Raw genomic sequence first — 24,130 nt, 5'->3', positions numbered from 1 at the left:
TGAAACTATCAGTATGTTATATACTGTTACTATTTTAGCTTACTTAATTATAGAAAACTCTTGTCTTGTCGAAACTTTCATAAAATAAATCTCATAAATCAAAACAATAACAAGTAGTGAAGTTAAGTTAATTTAGTAGACTAATTATGTATTCTTAATTTTATATAATATCGATTGTGTTTGATTGGCCACGTGAAAGATAAGATGAGAGTTTTCATCATCCACTCACAGATAAACTTGAATTAATTATTAAGTTAAAATTAACAACATAATAATACTGATAATTGAACTAAGTTTTATAAGGTATAATTATATTATTTATTTCATTTATAAAAACCATTTGTTCTATGGAGCTGATAAAACAAGGGAAATTCATTTGTTCAGTGCATTATGTCTTTTAGGAACTGATTGTTAAAATATCTATTGTTTTGTATTAATTTCACTCACTGTATGCAGAAAATTGTGAAGGTTACACTTACGACGGCCTAGTACCTAAAGTATGGCGTAAATCAGGCGAAAATTCCGGTATGTATGCTTTCGTAGTTTGTTTGTAACTTTTTTGTGTGATTATCTATTTTGTTTTTTTATATAATTTCATAATTTGGATTTTTGGAGTTTTTGAAACTTTGCAATACAAATGTCCATAATTCATACAGTCTGTTCGTTATCCCACGAGCCATGGTTCTTAAATTATGATTTTTAACTCAGATTTGTTTCAAAAATTTGTTAGGTTATCGTAGATCTTGAAGTTTTCTTGTAAACAAATAAAAATTGATACATAATAAAAAAAATAAGAAGATATTTGATACAAGTGTACATTAAATACGGTAGTTTTTTTCTAAACACTATTACTGTTAGGTAATAATCTATGGAACATTATGTCTTAATAGTTCGTATAATATTTGAGTGAAGTCCGACATAAGAGAAGAAGATAAATTACTTTTTCCAGTCCGTTGCACAACAGTTGTAGTTAGAAAAACTCAAAGAATAAAATAATCTTAAAACAAAAAGCTCACAATAAGTTTTTCCTGTATCTTCTTAGAATATTCGTATAAACTAGAGGTCCCTATTACACGTGTATTCGATTACACGTGAAACCCGTGTAATTAACATACACGTGTAATTATAAATACACGTGTATTCAAAAAAATTTATTTTTGTTATTCATTTTAGTTTTACGTTTAATATCACGTCTATTTTAATTATACGAACTCAAACACAAGTATAATTGTGTAAACACGTTAACTCAAACTAAAATTTTTAACAAAATAATTTTTTTTAATACACGTGTTTTATAATTACACGTGTATGTTAATTACACGGGGTTCGTGTACACGTGTATTTAAATTACACGTTTAAAATCACAGGCATTAGGCTATAAACCCATATGTAGTTAAATGTTTTTATTCTGGTGACTGGTGGAAACTGTTCAAAATTATTAACCGTTAATATAAAGACAGATTTATTGTAATTTTTTTAAATACATTGTCCGAGTATCGTCATTGAAGTTATCTGGAGACATGTAAAATTATAATTTAAAATATTTTTGGTATACGTTAATAAAATTAAATGGTAAATAGATTAGCTAAAACCATTAATAGTATGATAATGTGATGTTTTCTTTTCAGAGAAACCGCCTATTCCTTAAATTACATATGTAAGTCCTAAGTATAGTTAAATTAATTTTTTTTGTGGTTTGACTACTTATTTATTATACATTTTGTTTTTTTTTTGTGTAATTATTTAACATTGTTTAAATACAGAATGTTGGACCGTCATTCATCTTCATTCAGATAAAGAAATAAAATTTTCATTCTATAGAAATTTATGTTATAGTAATTTTATCTATTGTATTTATATCTAACGCATTGATTTGTTGTAAAGTGTTTTAATTATATATTTAGTGTTATACATTTATTAAGTGTTCAAACATTAATAATAGTTATAAATTATAAACGATTAAATTTGAATTTATTTGTATTTTCGTTCAACGTTTTTAATAATATCATTGATTGAATTATTTAATTTATTACATATCAAATACACATTATAATATAATATTTTTATAACCTTAAAAATTCTTGGGCTTTGATTTATAAAATTCCTTTTAATGAATATTGTAAACATTTACTGAGTGTCACTGTACATAATATTATATAATATACCAATTCATCATTCAAAATAATTATTTCAAATGTTCTTTATAATTGTTATATGATGATATCTTAAACAAATTCATTTTTTGTTATATATATTTTAGCTTCAATGCAAAGCGAGAAGGTATTGGTTTTACTCTGATGTGTGTTTTTTTTTTATCTGTATACACTGTAACTTTTTTAATACTTGACCAATTCCTTCGAATAGCAACTCTATAAATCACAAATTTTGTCTAGTTTGTACTTTGGAGGGGGTAAAAGTTGAAAAAGTTTAATTCTTCACAGACGAAAGTTGAAAAAACAAAAAAAAAACCGTACGAGTTTTTAAGTTAGAACTTTTACTGGCTATAATTTCGAGAAAAAGAGTCGGATCGAGTTGAAATGTATAAGAAATAATTATTTGGTATGCCCGCACACGTCAGTTGTGTCAAATTAAACTATACCCATTTCCCCCCCCTAGGGGGGGTACAATTTTTTTTGTTTTTCGGGGTTTTTAGCGGTAATTTTGAAACTTTTGGGTTGAAAATTTGCCAGTAGTTGGAACTCATATGTACCCATAACATATTAAACGGGTGAAAAATTCGGCACTACAGTTTTTTTTTAATTGCCGGGAAACTGTGTTTTCGCAGATTTCGTATATTTTAACAAAAACACCTAAAATCTTTAAAAAAAATTGATCAAATCATTAAAACAATTTTACGTATATCTATGCAGAATGATACTATTAGGTTTTGTGCTCAAGTACCACTTTTGACTTAAAGTTTACACAAATTCAATTTTTTTTTTTTTTTTTTAAACTTAAAACCCGGTGTACCAGATGGAAGAAACTAACAGACACTAAAAACTATCAGTTGGTAACGTCTATCCGTGTTAGATTAGGTTAAGGCCCAATGATCGGTATCATAATATTGTGTTTATTACATGATATCACAGACGACTAAATCGTGTAACTGATTATAGTAGACACTCGATTTATTGGGAAAAAAACCTATCCGTGTACTTATTAAGACACTTAATGATTCTGATACGACAAAACCACTGTCGTTATCTCGTTATTTTATAGCCTTCGTTATATAACCTTACCGAAGGTCAACTATGAGTATATAAGGTCCAACTACCATGCAAATTATGAAGATGACTGTTGTTTTTTGGATTCAGATTAAGTGTTGGGTTTTATGCAGTAGGTATACCGCCTCAAAATGTATTTTTTATTACACAATTTTTTTAAAGGAAAACTAATGTTTTGTATATTGTTATACTGTTATTCATTTAAGGAGATTCACGCTTGATTGTTTAAATTGTCTCATATTAGATTATCTGCTTCGTGCTAATTTTAATTTTTTAGTTTATCAACTTTTTATAGCTCTAATTTTGTATAAAATATTTCATTATTTTATTACTATGTACTATTACTATTAAGATAAATTTTAATAATAATTAAGTCATAAATGATAATACTTTATTTTATGACTAGATCAAATCTCGTGAACATTTAACATCATATGTGTTATTTGGTCCACTACGTTTTTGCAAAAAAAAAAAAAAACCAGTACAGTGGGGTCGGTGCATAGTGGGGACGGAACATAGTTGGGTCGGGGCATATTGGGGACGGGGAGGTCACAGGTTTACAGGAATTTTTAAATCTGAAAGTGATAAAATCACTTTCGAAAAAACGCTTCGATGCAAATCGGTAGTTATTATTTTCAAGCCAGTACAGTCCAAACCAAGCACAGTATAAACCAGCAAAGTTAGAAAGTTTTAAATGAAGGTTCTGTATTTACAAATGAGCATCAAAGCGTTTATTTGAAAGCGATTTTATTCAATTTTATCACTTTTATTTATAATAATTCGTGTAGACCTGTGACCTCTCCGTTTCCTCATTGCTTTGATTACATTATGCCTATACTCTACTGTACTAGTCCTCTTGGATAAAATCACTTTCAAATTAACGCTTTGATGCTCATTTGTAAATACAGAACCTTCATTTAAAACTTTCTAACTTTGCTGGTTTATACTGTGCTTGGTTTGGACTGTACTGGCTTGAAAATACTAACTACCGATTTGCATCGAAGCGTTTTTTCGAAAGTGATTTTATCACTTTCAGATTTAAAAATTCCTGTAAACCTGTGACCTCCCCGTCCCCAATATGCCCCGACCCAACTATGTTCCGTCCCCACTATGCACCGACCCCACTGTACTGGTTTTTTTTATATAGATGTTTTAGAATAATTTATTTTGAAATTTTCTTAATGAAACGTATATAATTTAGGAGATTAAGGAGTTATTACAGATAACTTTAGGTTATCATAATCAATTCCTTTAATTTTTTTAGCGTTTGGTTTTGAATTTCATACTTAAAGTAGAGTGCAGCTCGTTTACGTGTAAATGTGATTTTTTATATAAATTATTCTATCAGAATAATATTTTCATGGAAACATGAAAACAATATGCATCTTACAACAATAACAAAGTGCACTGGGCATATTATGTACCTTGGGACTTAGATACATATGTAATGCAAATAAAAACAATTTTATATCAATGATGACATATTTCCGTAGTCAAAGTGAGTGAGCAGACATATTGAAACATAGGGCAAAACATCATAGGCCAATATCTTTTTTTCTATTTCCTGTTTTTTTATCACTATTGGGAACCACTTAAAAGTGTTATATTATCAATAAATTTCAAGTTGATCCGACCATTTTCTTTAAACTACGGCAGGATAAAGTTGAAAACTGAAATATCGTGTAGCTTAGTATTTTTTACGATTGTAAGGGTGAATGAGTAAACTTTTTCAAATTTTAAACCTAAAATTGTATAGCCGTAATAATCGTATATAAACGTATGGCCTAAACGTGAATTATTGGAGTATGATAAATACTGGTATTCTTATATGTTTGTATTAATATTATTTTGGCTCCATACGATTGACGGTTCTTTTTAGTCAACATGTTGACTATATTATGACTATTATGTGTCAAACATTTCAAACACACCAATCGCTTACAATCGCCTTATGTTGAATATTCATTGTGTATACTATTATTATTATATCCTAAAAAAACCAGTACAGTCCAAACCAAGAGCAGTCTAAATCAGCATAGTATCCACATACCGCATCGAAGTGTTTTATATAACCTGAGTAGGTGGAAAATTGTTATATTGTAGATTTAAGGGATACAACAAATATATATTATATTCCTTATAAATTTCAACTCAATCCGGACATTATTCACGAAATTTAAGTAGGTCAATGTTAACTTTATTTTTTTTAATTAGTGAGCACAATATTATGATTGTCCGTAATATTGTCCTCATAACCCTATATACTGTATAGTACCACAGTTATTTTTCGTTAAAATTTGTAAATTAAAAAAAAGCATGTTTACCCGTTACCGAACAGTTGTCGATCAATATACAAACATTTAAAATAATGAAACAAAACAAGTTGATTTTTTTTCTTAAACTATATGTTTTAGCAAAAAAGATTTGCGTTAGTGACATGTGAACTTTGTGTATGCGGACAACATACTCAACAAATTATACAATTTACATATCTTGATGGGTGTATATAGGGAAGGGGAGGTAGAAATTGGTTATATTGTAGATTGAAGAGATACACCAAATGCATATCCCTTGTAAATGTCAACTCGATCCGGACAAATTCGTTTAAATTTAAGTAGGCCAAGTCGGCTTTTTTTTTTTAGTCTAGTGAGTAAACTTTTTTGTTTGCCTGTAATATTGTCTTTAACGCACTGTACTGTATAAACACCGTTCTTTTTTGTTTGAATTTGTAAATTTAAAAAAAAATGTTTAACACATGTTTTTTCAAAAATGATGTAGGGCGTAATAAGTTACAATTCGAATAGATATTTATTCTAATGTGTAAATATTACAGCAGCCTTTAGATTGCTGAAGTATTGAACAAATATAGTACATTTTGGGTTAAATACTGCTTGTTCTTATAACTCTAGAAATATATTGAAATTCAATTTATCTGATCATAACCTCCTCCCCTCCACGAGAGCATTAGTCTCTTACAATCAATATTGACCTCAGTAACATTGATATTTTTGCTCGACCAATAATACTGTAAAAACTTTTAATTATCTTTGAATTGTTATTCAGTTCTTAAACATTAATAAAAGCAGTGCCGGTTTTCCCGGGGAGGCAAGGGAGGCGGTGCCTCCCTTGAAAATTGAGGAAACTATGTACTTAATATTGTTATTATGATGAGATATTTTGGTTTACATTAAATATTTTCAATCGAAAATATTGGAAAAAATGTATATGAACAATAATTTTTGAAAGCGAAAAAAAAAATTTAAGAATTTGAAATAACGTCTCTCCGTATCAGCGGTGACCGTCTGAAAGCAACGGCCGCCGTCCGCCGGCCGCTGCCTGTTGTTAGTCACGTGGCATAAGGGCAGCCGGTGGAGGCGGCTGCCGCTAATGTCTCACGTTATGTTGTTGTGTTCACAACATACACACACACACATACATAAAATAATACGAATAGCGCATGCGCAATTCTCTGCGAGAGGCGACACAAAAATATTACCTTTGTGGGCAACTGACCGATGGTCGTTCTTATCTTGGGGAAGAAATGGGACATGGACATTCAGCATGTACATCAGCACCGACACTGCCAACAACAAAACGCCATTTCCCATTATCACTAAATTATTTATCAGCAGTCCCAATTTGAATTTTGATATCACTATATTTTTTACTTAATTCTGATACCGGTTTACTATTTGGCGTTTTATTTAGTATTCTTAAGTTATTAGTTAATATATTATTATACTTATAAGCTTTATTTTTTTTTTTCAAAATGAATCCTGTATATGACAGTATAGTGGTTATTAAGCAGCATCCATACAGGAAATCGTTTGCGATTATAATTTCATCTTTTGTAAATTGTATTTACATATGCTTTTATGATTATACATTTATCTTAAGTTCGTACATTTTAATGATAATTATTTTAATAGATGACCGGTAATGCGATTATAACTAATAACTAGGATAATAAGCAAAAGTCTTCTCTCACAGTTAAAAAAGGGAAGTATACCAGTATGAAGAAATTTTAGGTCTGGGGGGTTTTGCGCTTTTTTTTATCAATAAGGGTACAAAGTTGTTGCCTCCTCAACAATTTAATGCCAGAACCGCCACTGAATAAAAGTAATAAAATATAAACGATTTAATTTGAATTAGTTTGGTGTTTCGTTCAACGTTTTTAATAATTTTATTGATTGTAATATTTAATTTGTTACATAACAAATACACATTGTAATATAATATTATTTTGACTTTAAAAATTCTTGTGCTTTGATTTATTAAATTCCTTTTAATAGATATCGTGAACATTTACATAGTGTCCCTGTACATAATAACATACAGGATGGGGTGGAGCCGACTGGCGAGTTTTGAAGGGCTACAAATAACGATTAGTAGAACTTTGAAAAAATGTGTTTGTTTTATTAAAATCAGTGTGAAATCCCGTTTTTTAAGTTATGTTTTTTAAAATATGCCTCCAAGATATTTGGAGTTTACTTATCGATCTTTGGATCTGTGAATAAACAGAATTTTCGATACTGGCCTGAAAATAACCCACGGAAACTCCATGAAAGACCATTCTACTCCACTAAAGTGACAATGTCCCAATTTGGGAAATACTGTGTCCCAATTTGGGGTGATCGGACGGTACTTTTTTGAGGAGGACAACAGGACTGTCACTGTTACTTCGGCGCGATATGTTGGAAACTTAACTGCAGCACTGGTTGGAAGAAATGGATGAAGAATATGACTTGGGGGATGTATGGTTTCAACTAAATGGGGCTACAGCGCACACAGCTCGAAATTTGCTAGTTTTTTATTCGACAATTGTTCCCTGGGCGGTTGGTCTCTCAAGGGGTGACGTGGGCTGGCCGGCACGCTTCCCTGATTTTAGCATGTGCTATTTTTTCTTCTGGGGCTTCCTTAAGGATAAGGTCTTTAAACATCGTCCCTATACCTTAGCAGACCTGGAGGAGAGAATCACTGAAGAAATCGTGGTCATACCCATCGAAACGTGCTGAAGGACGCCTTCGGAAATCGCTTACAACAACGTTTTGCTAAAGACGGCCGTCATTTTGGTGATATCATTTTCAAAACGGGATTTGTTAATGATTTTAATAAAGCAAACCATTTTTGTCTAAGTTTTATTGTTCGTAATTTACATCCCCTCAAAACTCGTTAGTCGACTTCGCCCCACCCTGTATATATACTACAGTCTACTTGTTGACTATATAAAGACTATGACGTGTCAACACACCAATTGCTTACAATCAGGTTTATGTTAAATATTCATTATGTATAGTACTATTATTATATCCTAAGAAAATCTTTTTAGGTTAATTTAATTTTTAATGTAAATTTTTTCATAATTTTTAGTTTAAGGGAAAAAAATGTCTATACAATGCGCTTTAATAAATGCGAGTGAAAAGGCCCCTTAAGAATACATTTTATTATTTTATATTCGCCTCGATTACCGAATTAATACATCGTTGAAGTTGAATTTTGATTTTGTTCGCTCTAGGTATGTACTAGTGTTTGTTTATATTGTATTTTGCATATTTTTTCCAAGGTTCTGTTGTATGTTTTGTCTGCGAAAATATCTATTCTGATAGAACAAATGTAAAAAACACATTTACAATTAAACTAGCCCGATGTACTTTATGTTTGATTTTAAATCCAAAAACTACTGCTAAAAAATGAGTAAATAAATTTTTTTTAACCCTATAATTTTAATATGAAAAATTTGCTGATTTTTAGGGTGGTTATGTCGATTTTGAGGCAAGGTTGAAATTGTTTTCTGTTTGGCTTTACCTTAAGGGATACAGTCGCTTTCAGATAAGCATTTCGATTTAAATCTACACACCATAAGGTCACACAGATTTTGAACGGGCAATCCATACATACAAACAAAACCCGTTACTTTATTCTGATTAGCCGTTTTTTTATTAAATATTTTCTGGCTTCAATAAAATTCCCCGAATGATCTAGAATTTGTTTAGGTCATATTTTATGAAACGCCAAAGTTACATTGAAAACAACTGCAAATGAACTACCTACAGTTTTAAATAATGTTAAACATCTTTTTTAGAAAGCGTGCCTTATTTAGGTCTTTATTTAAGGTACTTATTGACTGTGAATAACTAACTTGGTTGTTGAAATTGTATTTAAATACTAGAGATACTATTATTTTTAAAAATATGTAATTTTAATGAAATGACACACATATTTGACCACCCTGCCAGGGCCGTATTTAAACGCAAGCTTAATAGGTTACAGCCTAGAGGCCCGAAATTTCTGTAGTAATTGTGCTGGTGTAAAATTTAAATTTGCTTCTTTTGCATTTATATAATTTAACAGATAAAGTTCTATGCCTTGTAACAAAGGCTTACAGATTCACATCCAATTTCCTAATCTAAATAGGTGTATTGGAGAGTTGATGGGAAATGGTTATTATTTAGATTTGAGGGGCACGCCGTATAAATATTTCTTTTAAATTTCAACTTGATCTGGCCTCGATAATTAAAACATTTTATAGCTTTTTTTTACAAATTAGAGTGAACGAGTCAACTATTAAAATTATTACTTAAGTGATTTCATCACTCTCTGTTATAAAATCTCCTGAAGAACTGTGACCTTCCCGTCTCTTTAATTAGTAAAATATTCGTAGCTATTAAAATAATGCACCACTATTACTTTTGTTAAGTCCTTAAAATGACATAATTTGAATAGTCAAATAGTGTATTTCGTATTATTACTCAAGTAGTTGATAATAATATGATTAGGTGGATGACCCAAGTATTACAAATTTTGGGATTGTAATCCGTTCTTTATTGAGTATTGAGTCTAAATAATGACCAAATTCCCTCAACAAGTACTACCAAACACCTTGGGGTACAGTTTGATTCAATTTGACAATTGTATAAATCGCATATTTTAAAAAAAAAGCATAAATCTTGGGTAGGCAAACATTTTTTATTGGTTTGGTTACAAAATAAATAATGCAAATCTTGTTGTTTGTTTTTGAACATAATAAACATCTTAGTGGAGGGTTTCGTCATATTATATATATATGTATTATTACACAAAATATTTTATTTCTTATTCAGTCTCTTATTGTTTTACAAGATGGCTTTAACAAAAATCATTACACTGACCATCGTGTCACTTTTTATCTTAATAGCAATTACAGGTAACATATATTTTAGTTTTTTGCAATTATAGTTATTATTGTAAATTATGTACATACTATTATGTTACAAAATAATGATACACATATTGTTTAATTATTTTCATATGTTATGTAATAATTATTTTAATGGTTCGTATGATTAAATTGCGTTAATGCATTTAATGTATTACAGCCGTTAGTGGAAGACCCAGTGGTACAGGTAATTCATACATTTAGTTTTAACCTACTCAACGTAGCAATGAAGTATCTCAATTTTTTGTAAAGCCAGTGTATCTTTTTATACAAATTTACTTTTATGAGGCGTCAAACGAATTTTATTTTAACCTTTAAGTCATAGTTATAAAAAAATGTAATGGTAATTTTTTTAACAATTTTTGAGCAAATCAAAAAACTGGGGATACAACTGTGTTGAACTCCAAATGCATTACAAATTAAATAAATTTAGACAACTACCAGTAAATGTAAAATTAAGTTTTTTTTTTTTAGTCGACTAGTTATGTATTGTTAGTTTGATACATTATTAACTATATTAATATTGGTCTCTCGTGCATGGCGTATAAGATGAGATAAGCGTTTTCATCCACCGATTAATTAGTATCATTTAGAATTAGTATAATTCGTTATGTTAAAATTAACAATATCTTCATTCTGATATTTGAATTAAATTTTATGAAATACCTGTTTTATTTATTTAATTCGCTTTATTATATATATAAACAACACTTATTGCAGGAGGAAGTGGTGGCAGTTACGGCAAAGGTAAAAACATTTTTGGTTTAATTTATAAAAAAAAAAATATAGGTAAATAAAATACTAATAGTTAAATGTTCAAAGTTCAACGAAGTTTTCCATTATGATCCGTTAATGGTTAAATAACTTATATACGATTTGATTATTGTACAGACATAAATAAGTATTTTTGTCTATGATGAATATGTTTTTAGCAGAAAGGAAAAGGTTATGATTTTATACTTAAGTAGTTAATTATATAATACCGTAGTTGACACAAGTATTGCTAATTTAAAGGGCTTTTAATCAATTTTTTATTGAGTATATTAAGTCTATAAAATTATTTATACAATAAATCTATGCATTTTACGTACCTAGCTTAAAAGAACAATGTATTTTATCCCATTAAAGTAACGTATGCCTACATTTTTTTATTGAAGATGTTGTATTTTTGTATAACATTTTACAGCAATCTGAACTCTTAATATGGTTTTATTGTGTTGTTTAACAGACCACGGATATTTTCGGAAAATGTACATTTTGTGTAAATCTTGCGTAGTAAACAGCTTCTTGATACAATATAATTGTTTTTCATTTTTGACTAAAGGTTTAGTTTAAAATCCTATAATGGAAATCGTGTTGTTTTTGAACATAGTAAAAATGTTATTCGGGAGATGCATTATTTTAACTTTTTTAGCTTACTTAATTATAGAAAACTCTTGTCCAGTCGAAAATTCGAAACTATGGAAAATTCGTGTTGTTTGTTTTTGAATATAATTCAAATATTGTAATCTATTTATTTTGCATTTATTGTACAAAAAAATAATTATTTGTATGCAGGATATAATGAAATCAATAAGGACACAAGAACACGTATTATTAAAGCGGTCGGTATGTATCGGTATCTATTTTAGTTTACCTAATTTTAGAAAACTTTTGTCTTGTAAGCTTTCAAAAAAATAAATCTCATAAATTTAAACAATTGCAAGTAGTAAAGTTAAGTTAATTTAGTTGACTAATTATCTATTGTTAATTTAATATAAAATTGTTTGTGTTTGATTGGCCACGTAAAAGATAATATGAGCACTCCACTCACAGATAAACTTGTGTTAATTTTTTACATCAAAATTAACAATGCGTTTATACTGATAATTGAACTAAGTTTTATAAGGTATAATTATATTATTTATTTCATTTTATCATGTATAAAAACCATTTGTTTTATCGAGCTGATAAAAAGGGCAAACCATTTGTTCAGAGCATTATGTCTTTTAGGATGGTTAAAATATCTAATATTTTGTATTAATTTCACTTATTGTATACAGCAACTAGTGATGGTGACAGTGACAGTGACACTAACCTACAAAAAAAAATATGGAATTCACCAAAAAGTGGTAATTCCGGTATGTATGCTTTCGTAGTTTTTTTGTAATTTTTTTGTGTGATTATCTATTTTTTTTTGTTTATATAATTTCATAATTTGGATTTTTGGAGTTTTTGAAACGCTGCAATATAAATGTCCATAATTCATACAATCCGTTCGTTATCTCACGAGCCGCTATTAAATAATGATTATTACATTAAGATTTTTAACTCGGATTTGTTTCACCATTATTACTGTTAGATAATAAGCATGGAACATTAACTTTTAGCAGTTACTACTTACTTGTTGACTATATTAATATTTGTCTCCGTTATGTGGCATGTAATATTAGATGAGCGTTGTCATCCGCCGATCAATTAGTATCAATTCATTATGATAAAATTAACAATATGTTCATTCTGATATCTTAATTAAATTTTATGAGATACCTATTTTAATTATTTATTTCACTTTATTATATGTATAAATAACGCATATGGTATGCAGAAGGAAGTGGTAGTAAAAGTGGCCTCAGTAGCAAAGGTAAGAACATCTTTTTTTTATTTATAAAAAAAAAATATGTAAATAGAATACTTTTAACTGTCCAAAGTAAAACGAGGTTTTTCATTCCCATCCGTTAATGATCAAATAACAGCTTATATATTAGTGTAATAAACTATATTACACTTAATATTAGTGTAACAACTTAAACAAAAACTTTTTGATACAAAAAAAAACATGTTTTGTTTTCGACGAAAGATTGAATGCAGATCTTGTTGATGGTTTTGGAACATAATACAAATATTGTACTAATTTACTAATTGTTTGTATGCAGGCGTTGATACAACTAAGAAGTTAAGCACTGACAAAAAAAAATAAAGCTGTCGGTATGTATCTGTAATTATTTTAGCTTACTTAATTATAGAAAACTCTTGTTTTGTCGAAACTTTCAAAAAAATTAATCTCATCAATTTAAACAATTACAAGTAGTTAAGTTAAATTAGTTGACTAATGATTTATTGTTAATTTAATATAAAACCATTAGATTGGCCACGTAAAAAATAAGATGAGCGTTTTCATCATCCACTCACAGATAAACTTATATTCATTTTTTACGTTAAAATTAACAATACGTTAATATTGATAATTGAACTAAGTTTTATGGGGTAGAATTATGTTATTTATTTCATTTTATTATGTATAAAACCATTTGTTTGCTTACTGTATGCAGCAACTAGTGATGGTGACAGTCAAAAATTATGGGTTAAACCAAAAGGTAAAAAGTATTAATTATCTTTTCACTGTTATATTATTTTTCACATTTATTATCAATTATAAACATTAATAAAAAATAAACAATTAAATTTGAATTTATTTGTATTTTCGTTCAACGTTTTTAATAATTTCATTGATTGTATTATTTAATTATTTACATAACAAATACACATTATCTATCTATATATATAAAAATGAATTCTTGTTTGTCTGTCCTTTATGCATTATTACACCATTCATTCGATCACCATGAAACTTTGAGAAGTTGTTGAGTACACTCCCGCGAAGGTAACTGGCATAGTACTTAACTAAATTTCTACCCCTAAGGATGGCCTAAAACACGAACTTTGTACTTTAAATACGAAATTTTTTTCGTTGCTAAGCCAAAATAAACACTTGGTTTTTAACCATGGTAACCACGGTGCTCGAGCGAATAGTAGGTGATAATTGAAGGAACATGCCGATTCTGGGACTCTATTATACATTGAACCTGGATCTGGGACTGGGACTAGTACTCTTGAGTAAGAGGGGGGCATAATCAATATACTGTAATGTACATAATATGTAGATCCAAAAAAAAAACAGAGACGGGGTGTGCTAAAGTTCTACAATATACAACTTGGAGTACTGAGTTTTTTTTATCTTATTAGTAATTATTTTACTCATCCCTGGCAAACTAAATCCCGGACAACACCGTGTCCGAACAGCTTGGGGGGGAAGGGGGTGGTAAATGGTTATATTGTAGATTTAAAGGATACAACAAATATGTATTCCTTATAAGTTTCAACTAGATCTGAAAATTTTTCACGAAATTTAAGTAGGTCAATGTTAATTTTCTTTTTTTTAAATTAGTGAGCACAATATTATGATTGTCCGTAATATTGTCTTTGAAACACTATAATATAGTGTATACCTACAGTTACTTTTCGTTAAAATTTGTTAATTAAAAAAAAATATGTTTACCTGTTACCACAACTGTACAATAAATATAAAAACATTTAAAATCATAAAAAAAGAGTTGTTTTTTTTCTTAAAACCACTTGTTTTAGTAAAAATATTGTACAACATTAAAGTTACAATTCGAATAGATATTTATTTTAGAGTGTGAATATTAAATCAGCAATTCAATTGCTGAATTATTAAAGAAATATAGTATATATTTTGTTATATACCTATTATAAGTGTCAATTTTATTTATGAGCGTGTCTAGCACTTGCATTAAAATTTTCCACGACAGTTTTCTTCTATTATAAATGTATGGGAACTATTAAATTTCGACCAATTAAGTTTTCACTCTAGACTAATTTATACAATTGTTTCTTCTCATAAGGTTAGAAATGTTTTGTTATGCCATCTCTCTAATCACAAAACACTCTCTCTCTCTCCAAAAGAGCATTAGTCTAGCATATTATTGCTATAAGCATTAACTTGTAACTAAATAACATCTGCCCTTTAATGATAGCCCTCTAACGGTATTTTCAAACTACACATACACGTAAAATATTTTATTTGAAGTCACGTTTTTGATTGAGTTTTTTTAAAATTAAATAATCAACAATTTGTTTAGTCAAATTTTTTTATAATATTTTATGAAGAGAATCAAACAATAAGAAGTACACGACCAATCATATTTGGAACTATTAAAACCAACGAACAACTATTTACTTTTGTTAAGTCCTTAAAAGAATATAACTTTATGAAAAAACCAGAATAATAATATATGTATGATAAAAATAAAACCACTACTAAATTGGTGTATATTATTATACATGTGACTGAAATCCAAATCTGCGTAGTATACAACATCTTGGATACTTCAATCTAAAATAGGCAATAACAAAACACTATTTTTGAAATTCTAGCCTGTTGTTTTCCTATGATTATTATTACCATATGGTATTTAACAAGCATTACAACTCAATAAAATTGTTAACAAAAAAACTTAATTAGAATAGAACATAAAAATAAAATAGTAAAGATATAATATAATTGTTGGTTGGTATTTTGCTAGTTTGTTATTTAAATGGAAAGTTGTAGCCTCCGTGTTTTGTATGTTCGGCTTAAAGCGCCACTGTTGGAAGTATTTGTGGAGTTTTTCTAGGTCTTGATTGAGTATGGCTTCATTATTTTCAAATTGTTAATGTTGTGTAGTTATCGTGATGTCGTCTGCGTATGCAAATTTTCGAGAGGTTGTAGCCGGTAAATCACTGATGTACAGATTGAAAAGAGTCGGCGCCAGTACTGAGCCCTGCGGTAGTCCATTATTTAATTGTTTTGTCGAGCTTCTGGACGCTCCTATAAGGACTGTAAAACATCGATTTGTTAACATCTCGTTTAAAAGTTTATAAAAAGTCAAACATTTGTGTAGTAATTTTTTTATCTGCGTGCACTTCCCAACTGTACTTCCCCTTCTGTCCTAACTACGTTATAACATCAAAAATAGTTATCCAAAACTGGTTATCAAACGGACAAAATGTTCAGTATGTTATTCTTAATTAAAAAAGTTAATAAAATATATACGTTACCATTAATGTTTCAAAAGTTGCTATTAAAAAAAAAATTATTTTAGGAGGGGGGTAGGAACATGAAAATTTGTGAAAAATTGAGATCACATTATACAAAAAAACTATGGAAAAAAAAAATTGATTTATTAATTAAGCCCAGCGAGATATATAACGGACTATAATAAAAGAAACACCTTGTACGTACATACATAAATACGTAAATGTTTCTATTTGTATTAATTGGATTTGTAACATTTTCTTCTGGCACATACTTTTAAATGTTATCATTAACAAAATGCAGTATAGAATTATTTGAAAAATTTTGTATTTTATTTTTTACTATATTATTTACAAATTTAATTTGGCGTATAAATCGAGAATAATTCATAATCATAAATTACAAATAATAATAATTTTATAGAAGTTAGTGGGTTTGTCACCATGGTACTGTGCAACGGTCGGTGACACACGGCGGTAGTCGTTACGACATTACGTTGACAAAAATCAAAATTTTACCTAATTTTTTAGCTTTTAAACACACCATTGTCTTCAACGCAAAAATGCATATAAGATTAAAAAAAAATGATTAACATAAATTATTTAAATCTTGTGTAAATCAACCAACGTTACATTAAAATAATATTGGACAAAAATGTCACTGCCTATCGTTCTATAATAATAACGTATTATTGTTTATGGATACTGTAATGAACTGTAGAGTCCAATACAAACACTATCTTAACAGTATAAGAAATGTAGTAATTAAATGATTTAGACTTTAGTAAAACAAATAAACTGCCAAGATAGATTTGATTCAATTTAATATATCACTTTTATAAACAGTACTTGCACGGGTAAAACAAGTAAGAGCAATTGAATACATACTTGCTGTTTCATTGGGGTTTTATAGTACAAGAATGCAAGCTAGCATATCCTAATACTTGTGGTAAACAAGTATTGACAACGTCATTTACATAGTATTGAGTACAATAATAAAATGCTTAAATGCTAACTAAGTATTACACCTTAATTAAAAGCTACCCAAAACAACAGTAAGCAATGTTTTACACGTGCCATGGTCAATATTGTATCTCAAGGAGATCTGACCATTACAATACTAAGTTTGTAAGTAAAATGATAATAATTTAAACTCTTAAATTATTTAACAGTACTACATTATTTTGTATGTCTATACTGTTGCCCTGGGGGCTAGGACCTATGAGGAGAGTAAATTTTTACTAAATAATAACCTAATTTTACTTAATAACAAAAACGAAAAACAAAGATAGGTAGGTACTACTGGCGTCTATAGTTATATAATAACTTCACGGGAATTTAGATTTAAATGAAAAAACTTACCAAATTATCCATTCGGTTGGCTGTCGGGACTCGGGACTTGCTTTTGTGAAGAGTTCGTGGAGAAATAAAAAGTCGATTACAAAAATGTCATAAAAATAAACAAATCCAAAACAACACTGAGTACACCCAGCCTACGGATAATAATACAGCAGGCAACAGGATACAATAACAAAAATAAAATAGTTATTAAAGATAAAAACGCGGTACTATCGCACTACTCGATTTTACCAACGGACGATAGCATAATATTATTTTGCTTTTATGTAAACAGTATCTTCATTTATTATTGTTCTGTGGCTGTACATGCATGAATGACAAAATCTATTTTTATAGTTTGGATACGAATATTCGTTATGCTTTTGACACATGCAATATTTATCGGGAAACGACGAGTGACTGGCCGAGTAAAAATAATGGTCATATTTTACGATTAATTATCTCCTGCGCGACTCGTAAAGCACAGCGATTGACGACTATTCGCCAAGTACGCGAGTCGTGTGGGACCGGCTTTAGGAGCACTATACTATACAAACATGGTTCTTTATCGCTTGAATTTGTAAATTTAAAAAAAAAATATGTTTACCACATGTTTTAGCAAAGATATTGTAGGGCGTTAACAGTTACAATTCGAATAGATATATTTTATCATAATGTGTAAATATCATAACAGCCTCGGAATTGCTGAATTATTGAAAAAATATAGTAAATATTTAATTATATACTAAACATAAGTATTGTTCTTATAACTCTATAAAATTATCAAATTCAATTTATCTGATCATAACGCCCCCCCCCCCCCCCCAAGAGAGCATTAGTCTCATGTAATAATATTAACCTCAGTAGTCAGTAACGTTGATATTATCGTACGACCATTAATACTCTTCGGGATATCCTTCTAAATTTCTATCATTTTTTTTTTTTATTATAATTCGTACTAAATTTGTATTGCTTAGTTGATATGTTCTCAATTCATCTATGTATTTAAAGTTAATTAAAACGCTGCAATATAAATGTCCATAATTCATACAATCCAATCGTTATCCCACGAACCGCTATTAGTTAATGATTCTTACATTATGATTTTTGAATCTAAATTATCGTAGATTTTGAAATATCTTTATAAATAAATAAAAATAGATACGTACCAACAAAAAAAAAATATATATTTGATAAATGTTTATATTCAATACGGCAGTTTTTTTTCTAAACATTATTACTGTTAGATAACTTATGGAACATTACGTTTCAATTGTAACCATGTAAAATATTTAATTCCTATAATTTTTAATTTTAGTTATTGAGTACCCATATATGTATACACCAATGTTTAAAAGTTAAACAGAGAATAAATTATTAGTTCATTTTTTTACACAATCTTTCTCTCAAAGGAACCCACTTCGTATTTCTTTTGACACCCAACTGCTAGTGCCAAAGGATATAATTTTTATACTCAACGAAATTTACATTATAATTCAGATAAAAATAATTTGCTTATAAGCTACGTTTTTAAAAATTTTTATATTGGTTGTTATAAAATAAACATTGAACTTAAATTATTAAATAAACACCTTTTTTCAGAGTGCAAGAATTGTGGAGGTAATAACAAATATTTTTTATGAAAATGTTACTTTCATTTTTAATATAAGCATGTGAATAAGGTATAACTAACTAACTATTCAAAGTTAAACGAGATTTTCCATTGAACATATGGAGAATAGTCGAAAATAATATGTATTGTGATAATATTTCCATACCGATTGGTTAATTATTAAATAACATTCATGTAATACAATTATTGTATAAATATACAAGGTGATCAACTTATCGTGAACTACTAATTATCTTACTGAGTTTAATAACAAATATCATTTTTTTTTTTTATAGTTTTTATAACCAATTTATTCAAATCTAAAATATGAATTTTGTTCGTTAAGAGTTTGAATTATCTTTTTAGCATCATACATTTTATTTATTTTAATAAAAGATATTATGGCATGATTATTGTTTAAATTTAAATTTAAACATTATTTTCATGTAATACAATATAAACAATTTTTTTTAAAATAAAGCATGCTGAACCGTCAATGACTCTTTACTCATATAAAAAAAAAAATTTTAATTTTATAGAAATATAAGTTACAATAATTATTACTATATCATTCATATCTAACATGATTTTGTGTGTTAAGAGATTTAAGTTTATTTTTAGTGTTATAAATTTGATTTATGTTATTAAAATATAATATTATGGATTAATTGCTTAAATGTCTGTTCAAACATTTTTCTAATGTAATAAAGTATATTCGATTAAATTTTAAATTACAATTTCATTATGTTTCAATTTTTTTAATTTCTTTTAATAAATATTGTGACAATTTATATAGTATCACTGTACATGTTATACACATTCGTCATCCAAAATAATCATTTAAAATGTTCTTTATAATTGGAAATTATTTTTATATTCCAAAAGAAATAATTTACTATTTTTTTTTTTTTTTTAGTTTGATTGTTTAATGCACAAGGGAATTAAAATATTACGCCCGGAGTGGCAAATAGAGCATATTAATTGTTATTGACTGTATTTCGATTAAAATTAATACATTTGAAAAATGTAAGTCCTTATATTCAAAAAAAAAAATAACTTTAACTAGGCTATTACTGTGTAATGTAGCAAAAATACTTTTAATGGTTATTGATAAGAACTCAATATCTCAAATTGAACATAAAAAGTGTATAGGTAATACAAACAAATATTGGTAAATGTTTACATTTTTTAAATGCCATATTTTAGAGTAATAAATACACAGTTGGGAAACTAATAACGAAGAGACTATTTCAACTAGCCGGTCTACATTGATGACATTATAATTGAATAGGTACGTGACGATTCCCAACTTGGACTTAAAAAAATATTTTTTCCACATACACATTTTTGCCGAGGAAAGAATAAAAACGTGTTATCGACTTACTTAATTGAAACATTTTACGACACACTTATGAAACTTGTAGAAATATAGTGTTTTTTTTTTTTTATGGGGTTTCCGAATTAAAACTGTCTTATCGGTCATTAATACAACGTTCTTGTGTACAAATTCGGTTTAAGACTGGTATAAATACCGACAAAGACCATGTCCATCAGTCTCCATTGGCGTTCTCTGCGTACCATTAACTATTGACATAGTCAACTACATTAATTTACTCAAAAATGAAATTCTCCAGTTTAATCAAAATTTTCGTGGTCCTGGCTTTCGTTTTAGTACGTATATAACTACTTGATAATTAATCAAACTACCAGTATCACAATTAAAACATTATTTTCGATAAGCTAATAGTATTGTGTGCAATAATTGGCCTAGTGCATAAGTGCATGTGTAATTATATGGTATTTTGCACAAAGCGTTGTTATTTTAGTTGCAAAAAAATAAATAAATATGTAGTCAGTTGTCAATATACGATTGCTTAAAGCATTAGAATAGAAAAAAACCCTAATTTAAAAGTAACTGTATTGTCAGAGAATAAAAACGAATGCGTTACTCGCTGTAAATAGAAGAATATGATTATCTTAAAATAATTGGAATTTCGTGTGGTTTTTCTTTTTGAAGACGCTCTAGTTTGTGTGGTTTTACAATTTAGACAGATGTTAAATTTTTTTTATTTTCTTACACAGCGTTATCAATTTTTAAAAACTCAAATAGCAACACCAGTGTATATTGTAATTAAGTTTAAAACTATTTTATTCTTTAATAACTTTAAAAGGATTCATCCAAAACTGGTTATCGATTTGTACAAATTTTCGGCAAATTATTAATATATTAAATATCTACGGTACCGTTTAAGTTTCCTGAGACCTGAAAAATACTAAAAAAGGTAATAGTTTAGTTAATTTAACATATTATGGCACAATGATATTTTCAAAACTAAATACTACAAAATTGTGATTATTTTCAACAACAAAAAGTACTCTATGAAAAACATCTGATGTTTCAAGTACACAGATGTAGTCCCCTGACATTATATGCTGGATTTTACAAAATCTATGTTGATGTTCCAATGTCGTTGTTTCACACACACAATTTAATGAACAAACTATGTTTTGTACATCCCAGAGTCAGTAATTAAAATAATTTTTAAAACATTTTTGTGCTTAGGGCATTGCGTATAGCACAATTATAACAGAAGAATATGAAGATGAAGAAAACGACTACCACCACCAACAACACCACCACCACCACGGTCATCACCAAGGCCACCACGGCCACCACCACTCCCATCCAACCCAGCTGGATAGTAAGGCATTCGGTGATAAGGCAGTCAGTGATAATGTAGCAAGAGATGGACCACCACCACCACCACCCTACAACCCACCGTTCTCGCCAAGGTTAGGATAGACATTGGATTGCCAACGACTACGAATGGAAACTATCAATAATTAGACATCACTATTTTTAATTTAACGTTATTATTAATTCGTTATGATGTTGTACTTGATTCCAAATAAAATATTATAATCGCAAAAAAATACAAAAATATATAAGCTATTATTATTACAATATGATACAATATGCAATACGTAATCATTCCAACATGCTAAACATGCAAAAAAAAAATCTGTTTATCTGGTTATTAATACAATATAGATCGTGTGATAATCATTCTACTCGATCTACCTACTACGAGTATTGCAGTCAATATAAACATTACATCTACTTAAATTTTTTTTTTCAACCTATTTTATAAATTATACAAAATATATTACAACAGCAGTTGTAATTAACAAAATTGTGCTTTTGTAAAATTAGGGTCATTCCATTTAAATCAATTAATCTGACCAAATATAGAGCACTCGGTAATTTTCACATGTACGGTCTTGGTTAAATAGAAAAAAACTAAAAAAATGTATGAAAGAAGAAATAGGTACGCCGTACTTAGCTAAGTATTTTCAGCGGTTATCGTCACAATTCGGTAAAATCATTATCTTAAATTATCATCTCAAGATAATTTAGCAACCAACTGGAACATCTTAAAGCAACGATCATTTTATATATATATATAATTTGTATAGATCCATATTCACATAAAATAAAAAAAAAGGGTTAACCGTTAAAGATCTACTTTAGGGAACAATAATATCATAGAAAGAACAGGATTGGGGGTAGGTTTTGACTACCGCAGAGCACAAAGTACCAGTTATCCATAAGAAGATATTAAAAATTTCATTAGTTTTGAGTGAAACTTCTTATGCCCCGCTGAGCGCAATCCTTAATTACAAAAATATGCTATTTGTATACAGATGAATATTGAATATTTAGAAATACTCGAAGGAGTATACTGAATACTGAATCTCGAAGGAAAATGTCCTATGCCGGCTTTACTGTTGCAAGTACACATATTGAGCATTGCCTCGAACATATTACCTTGTGCATGGCCATAAGAGCCTTTAAAACTATCTGTAGTTTTAATGGTCACTATTCAAGTATGTTAATTTAACCTTTATGTCTGCCAACTGGTACCCTCTCAATGTCTGTGTAGTTTTAAAAAACTTAAATAAAAAAACACAACACCAATCACCTCTGACCTCTCTTTTAGAAATAAAAATTGTTTTTGACATAAATAAAATAATAACTAGCATCCATAAAGGCATTAAATAACTTATTATTCCTTTAATTTTACTACTAACAGAAGTAATATCTAGTTTAATTTATAATCAAAATTACTTACCACAACATACTAATAGTTTTTTTGTTGTTTTACAATTTAATGCCAACAACTTCAAACCACTCTATTATTAATGATCTTTATTAAACTTATACTCGTATTATGAATGCTTTGTTATTACAAAAACGGTTTTAAGAATTATAAACAAGAATAAGGATGCTAGCTAAGCTAAGTACGGAGTACCTATTTCTTCTTTCATAATTTCTTTTAGTTTTTTCTATTTAGCCAAGACCGTACATGTGGTAAATACTAAGCCCTCTATAATTGGTCAGATTAATCAAACTAAATGGAATGACCTTAATGTTACAAACACACAAATTTGTTTTTAAATTGTATACTATTATAACATAGTGAACAGTATGACTTAATGACAATACAAAAATAAAATGTTAAAACTAGATCTTGAGAAAATAGTTGGCTTAATTAAAGGCAATGGTAATATAGTTATGTATTTAAAATATAGACAAGTTTTTTGCATAATTGTTAAAAGTGTAAAAAGAATTTCCATAACTAAAGTATGTGTTAAAATTTCTTTACTTCCATAACACCTACATCCGACTATTTTACTTCCTTAGCGCTCTTTCCGCTCTGCGTGGCATAAGAAGTTTCATTTAAAGAAAAATGGATGACATTTTTAAAACCGTCTGATAAATTTCCGGTATTTGGTGCTCTGTGGTGGTCTAAAACCTATCGATAATTATTAAAGGTGTATCAAGTAAGTAGTTAACATAAGTCAATTTACACTCTATATTTCAAGATCCATTTGTATTGACCT

The 24,130-nt window shown here is 28.6% G+C and overlaps 2 protein-coding genes across 2 annotated transcripts in view; both read left to right on the top strand.

Moving 5' to 3' along the window:
* Window positions 1-24,130, top strand: part of LOC126839547 (uncharacterized) — a 98,442-nt gene that overhangs the window by 4,635 nt on the left and 69,677 nt on the right. The gene's annotated exons all lie outside the window — the stretch shown is intronic.
* Window positions 10,308-13,949, top strand: LOC126839594 (uncharacterized). Its single transcript, XM_050574987.1, has 8 exons — window positions 10,308-10,407; window positions 10,580-10,606; window positions 11,140-11,166; window positions 11,977-12,027; window positions 12,462-12,539; window positions 13,007-13,042; window positions 13,335-13,386; window positions 13,731-13,949. Exons 1-7 carry the CDS (start codon window positions 10,344-10,346, stop codon window positions 13,376-13,378), a joined length of 327 nt encoding a protein of 108 aa, XP_050430944.1. The 5' UTR covers window positions 10,308-10,343; the 3' UTR covers window positions 13,379-13,386; window positions 13,731-13,949.

Source organism: Adelges cooleyi, unplaced genomic scaffold, assembly GCF_023614345.1.
Source record: "Adelges cooleyi isolate 19-005CV unplaced genomic scaffold, UGA_ACOO_1.1 ACOO_flye_CR_arks_rails_tigmint_CR_PRNA_306, whole genome shotgun sequence".
NCBI classification, from domain to species: Eukaryota; Metazoa; Arthropoda; class Insecta; order Hemiptera; family Adelgidae; genus Adelges; species Adelges cooleyi.
Note: the sequence above shows the minus strand (reverse complement) of the source record. Positions and strands in the feature narration are given on the sequence as shown.

What these genes read in the sequence shown, in the direction of transcription:
- LOC126839594 (XM_050574987.1), top strand. Translation starts at nt 10,344, where the DNA reads ATGGCTTTAACAAAAATCATTACACTGACCATCGTGTCACTTTTTATC. An exon ending in TATCTTAATAGCAATTACAG is followed by an intron (nt 10,408 to 10,579) that starts GTAACATATATT and finishes AATGTATTACAG; the next exon opens with CCGTTAGTGGAAGACCCAGT. An exon ending in ACGTATTATTAAAGCGGTCG is followed by an intron (nt 12,028 to 12,461) that starts GTATGTATCGGT and finishes TATTGTATACAG; the next exon opens with CAACTAGTGATGGTGACAGT.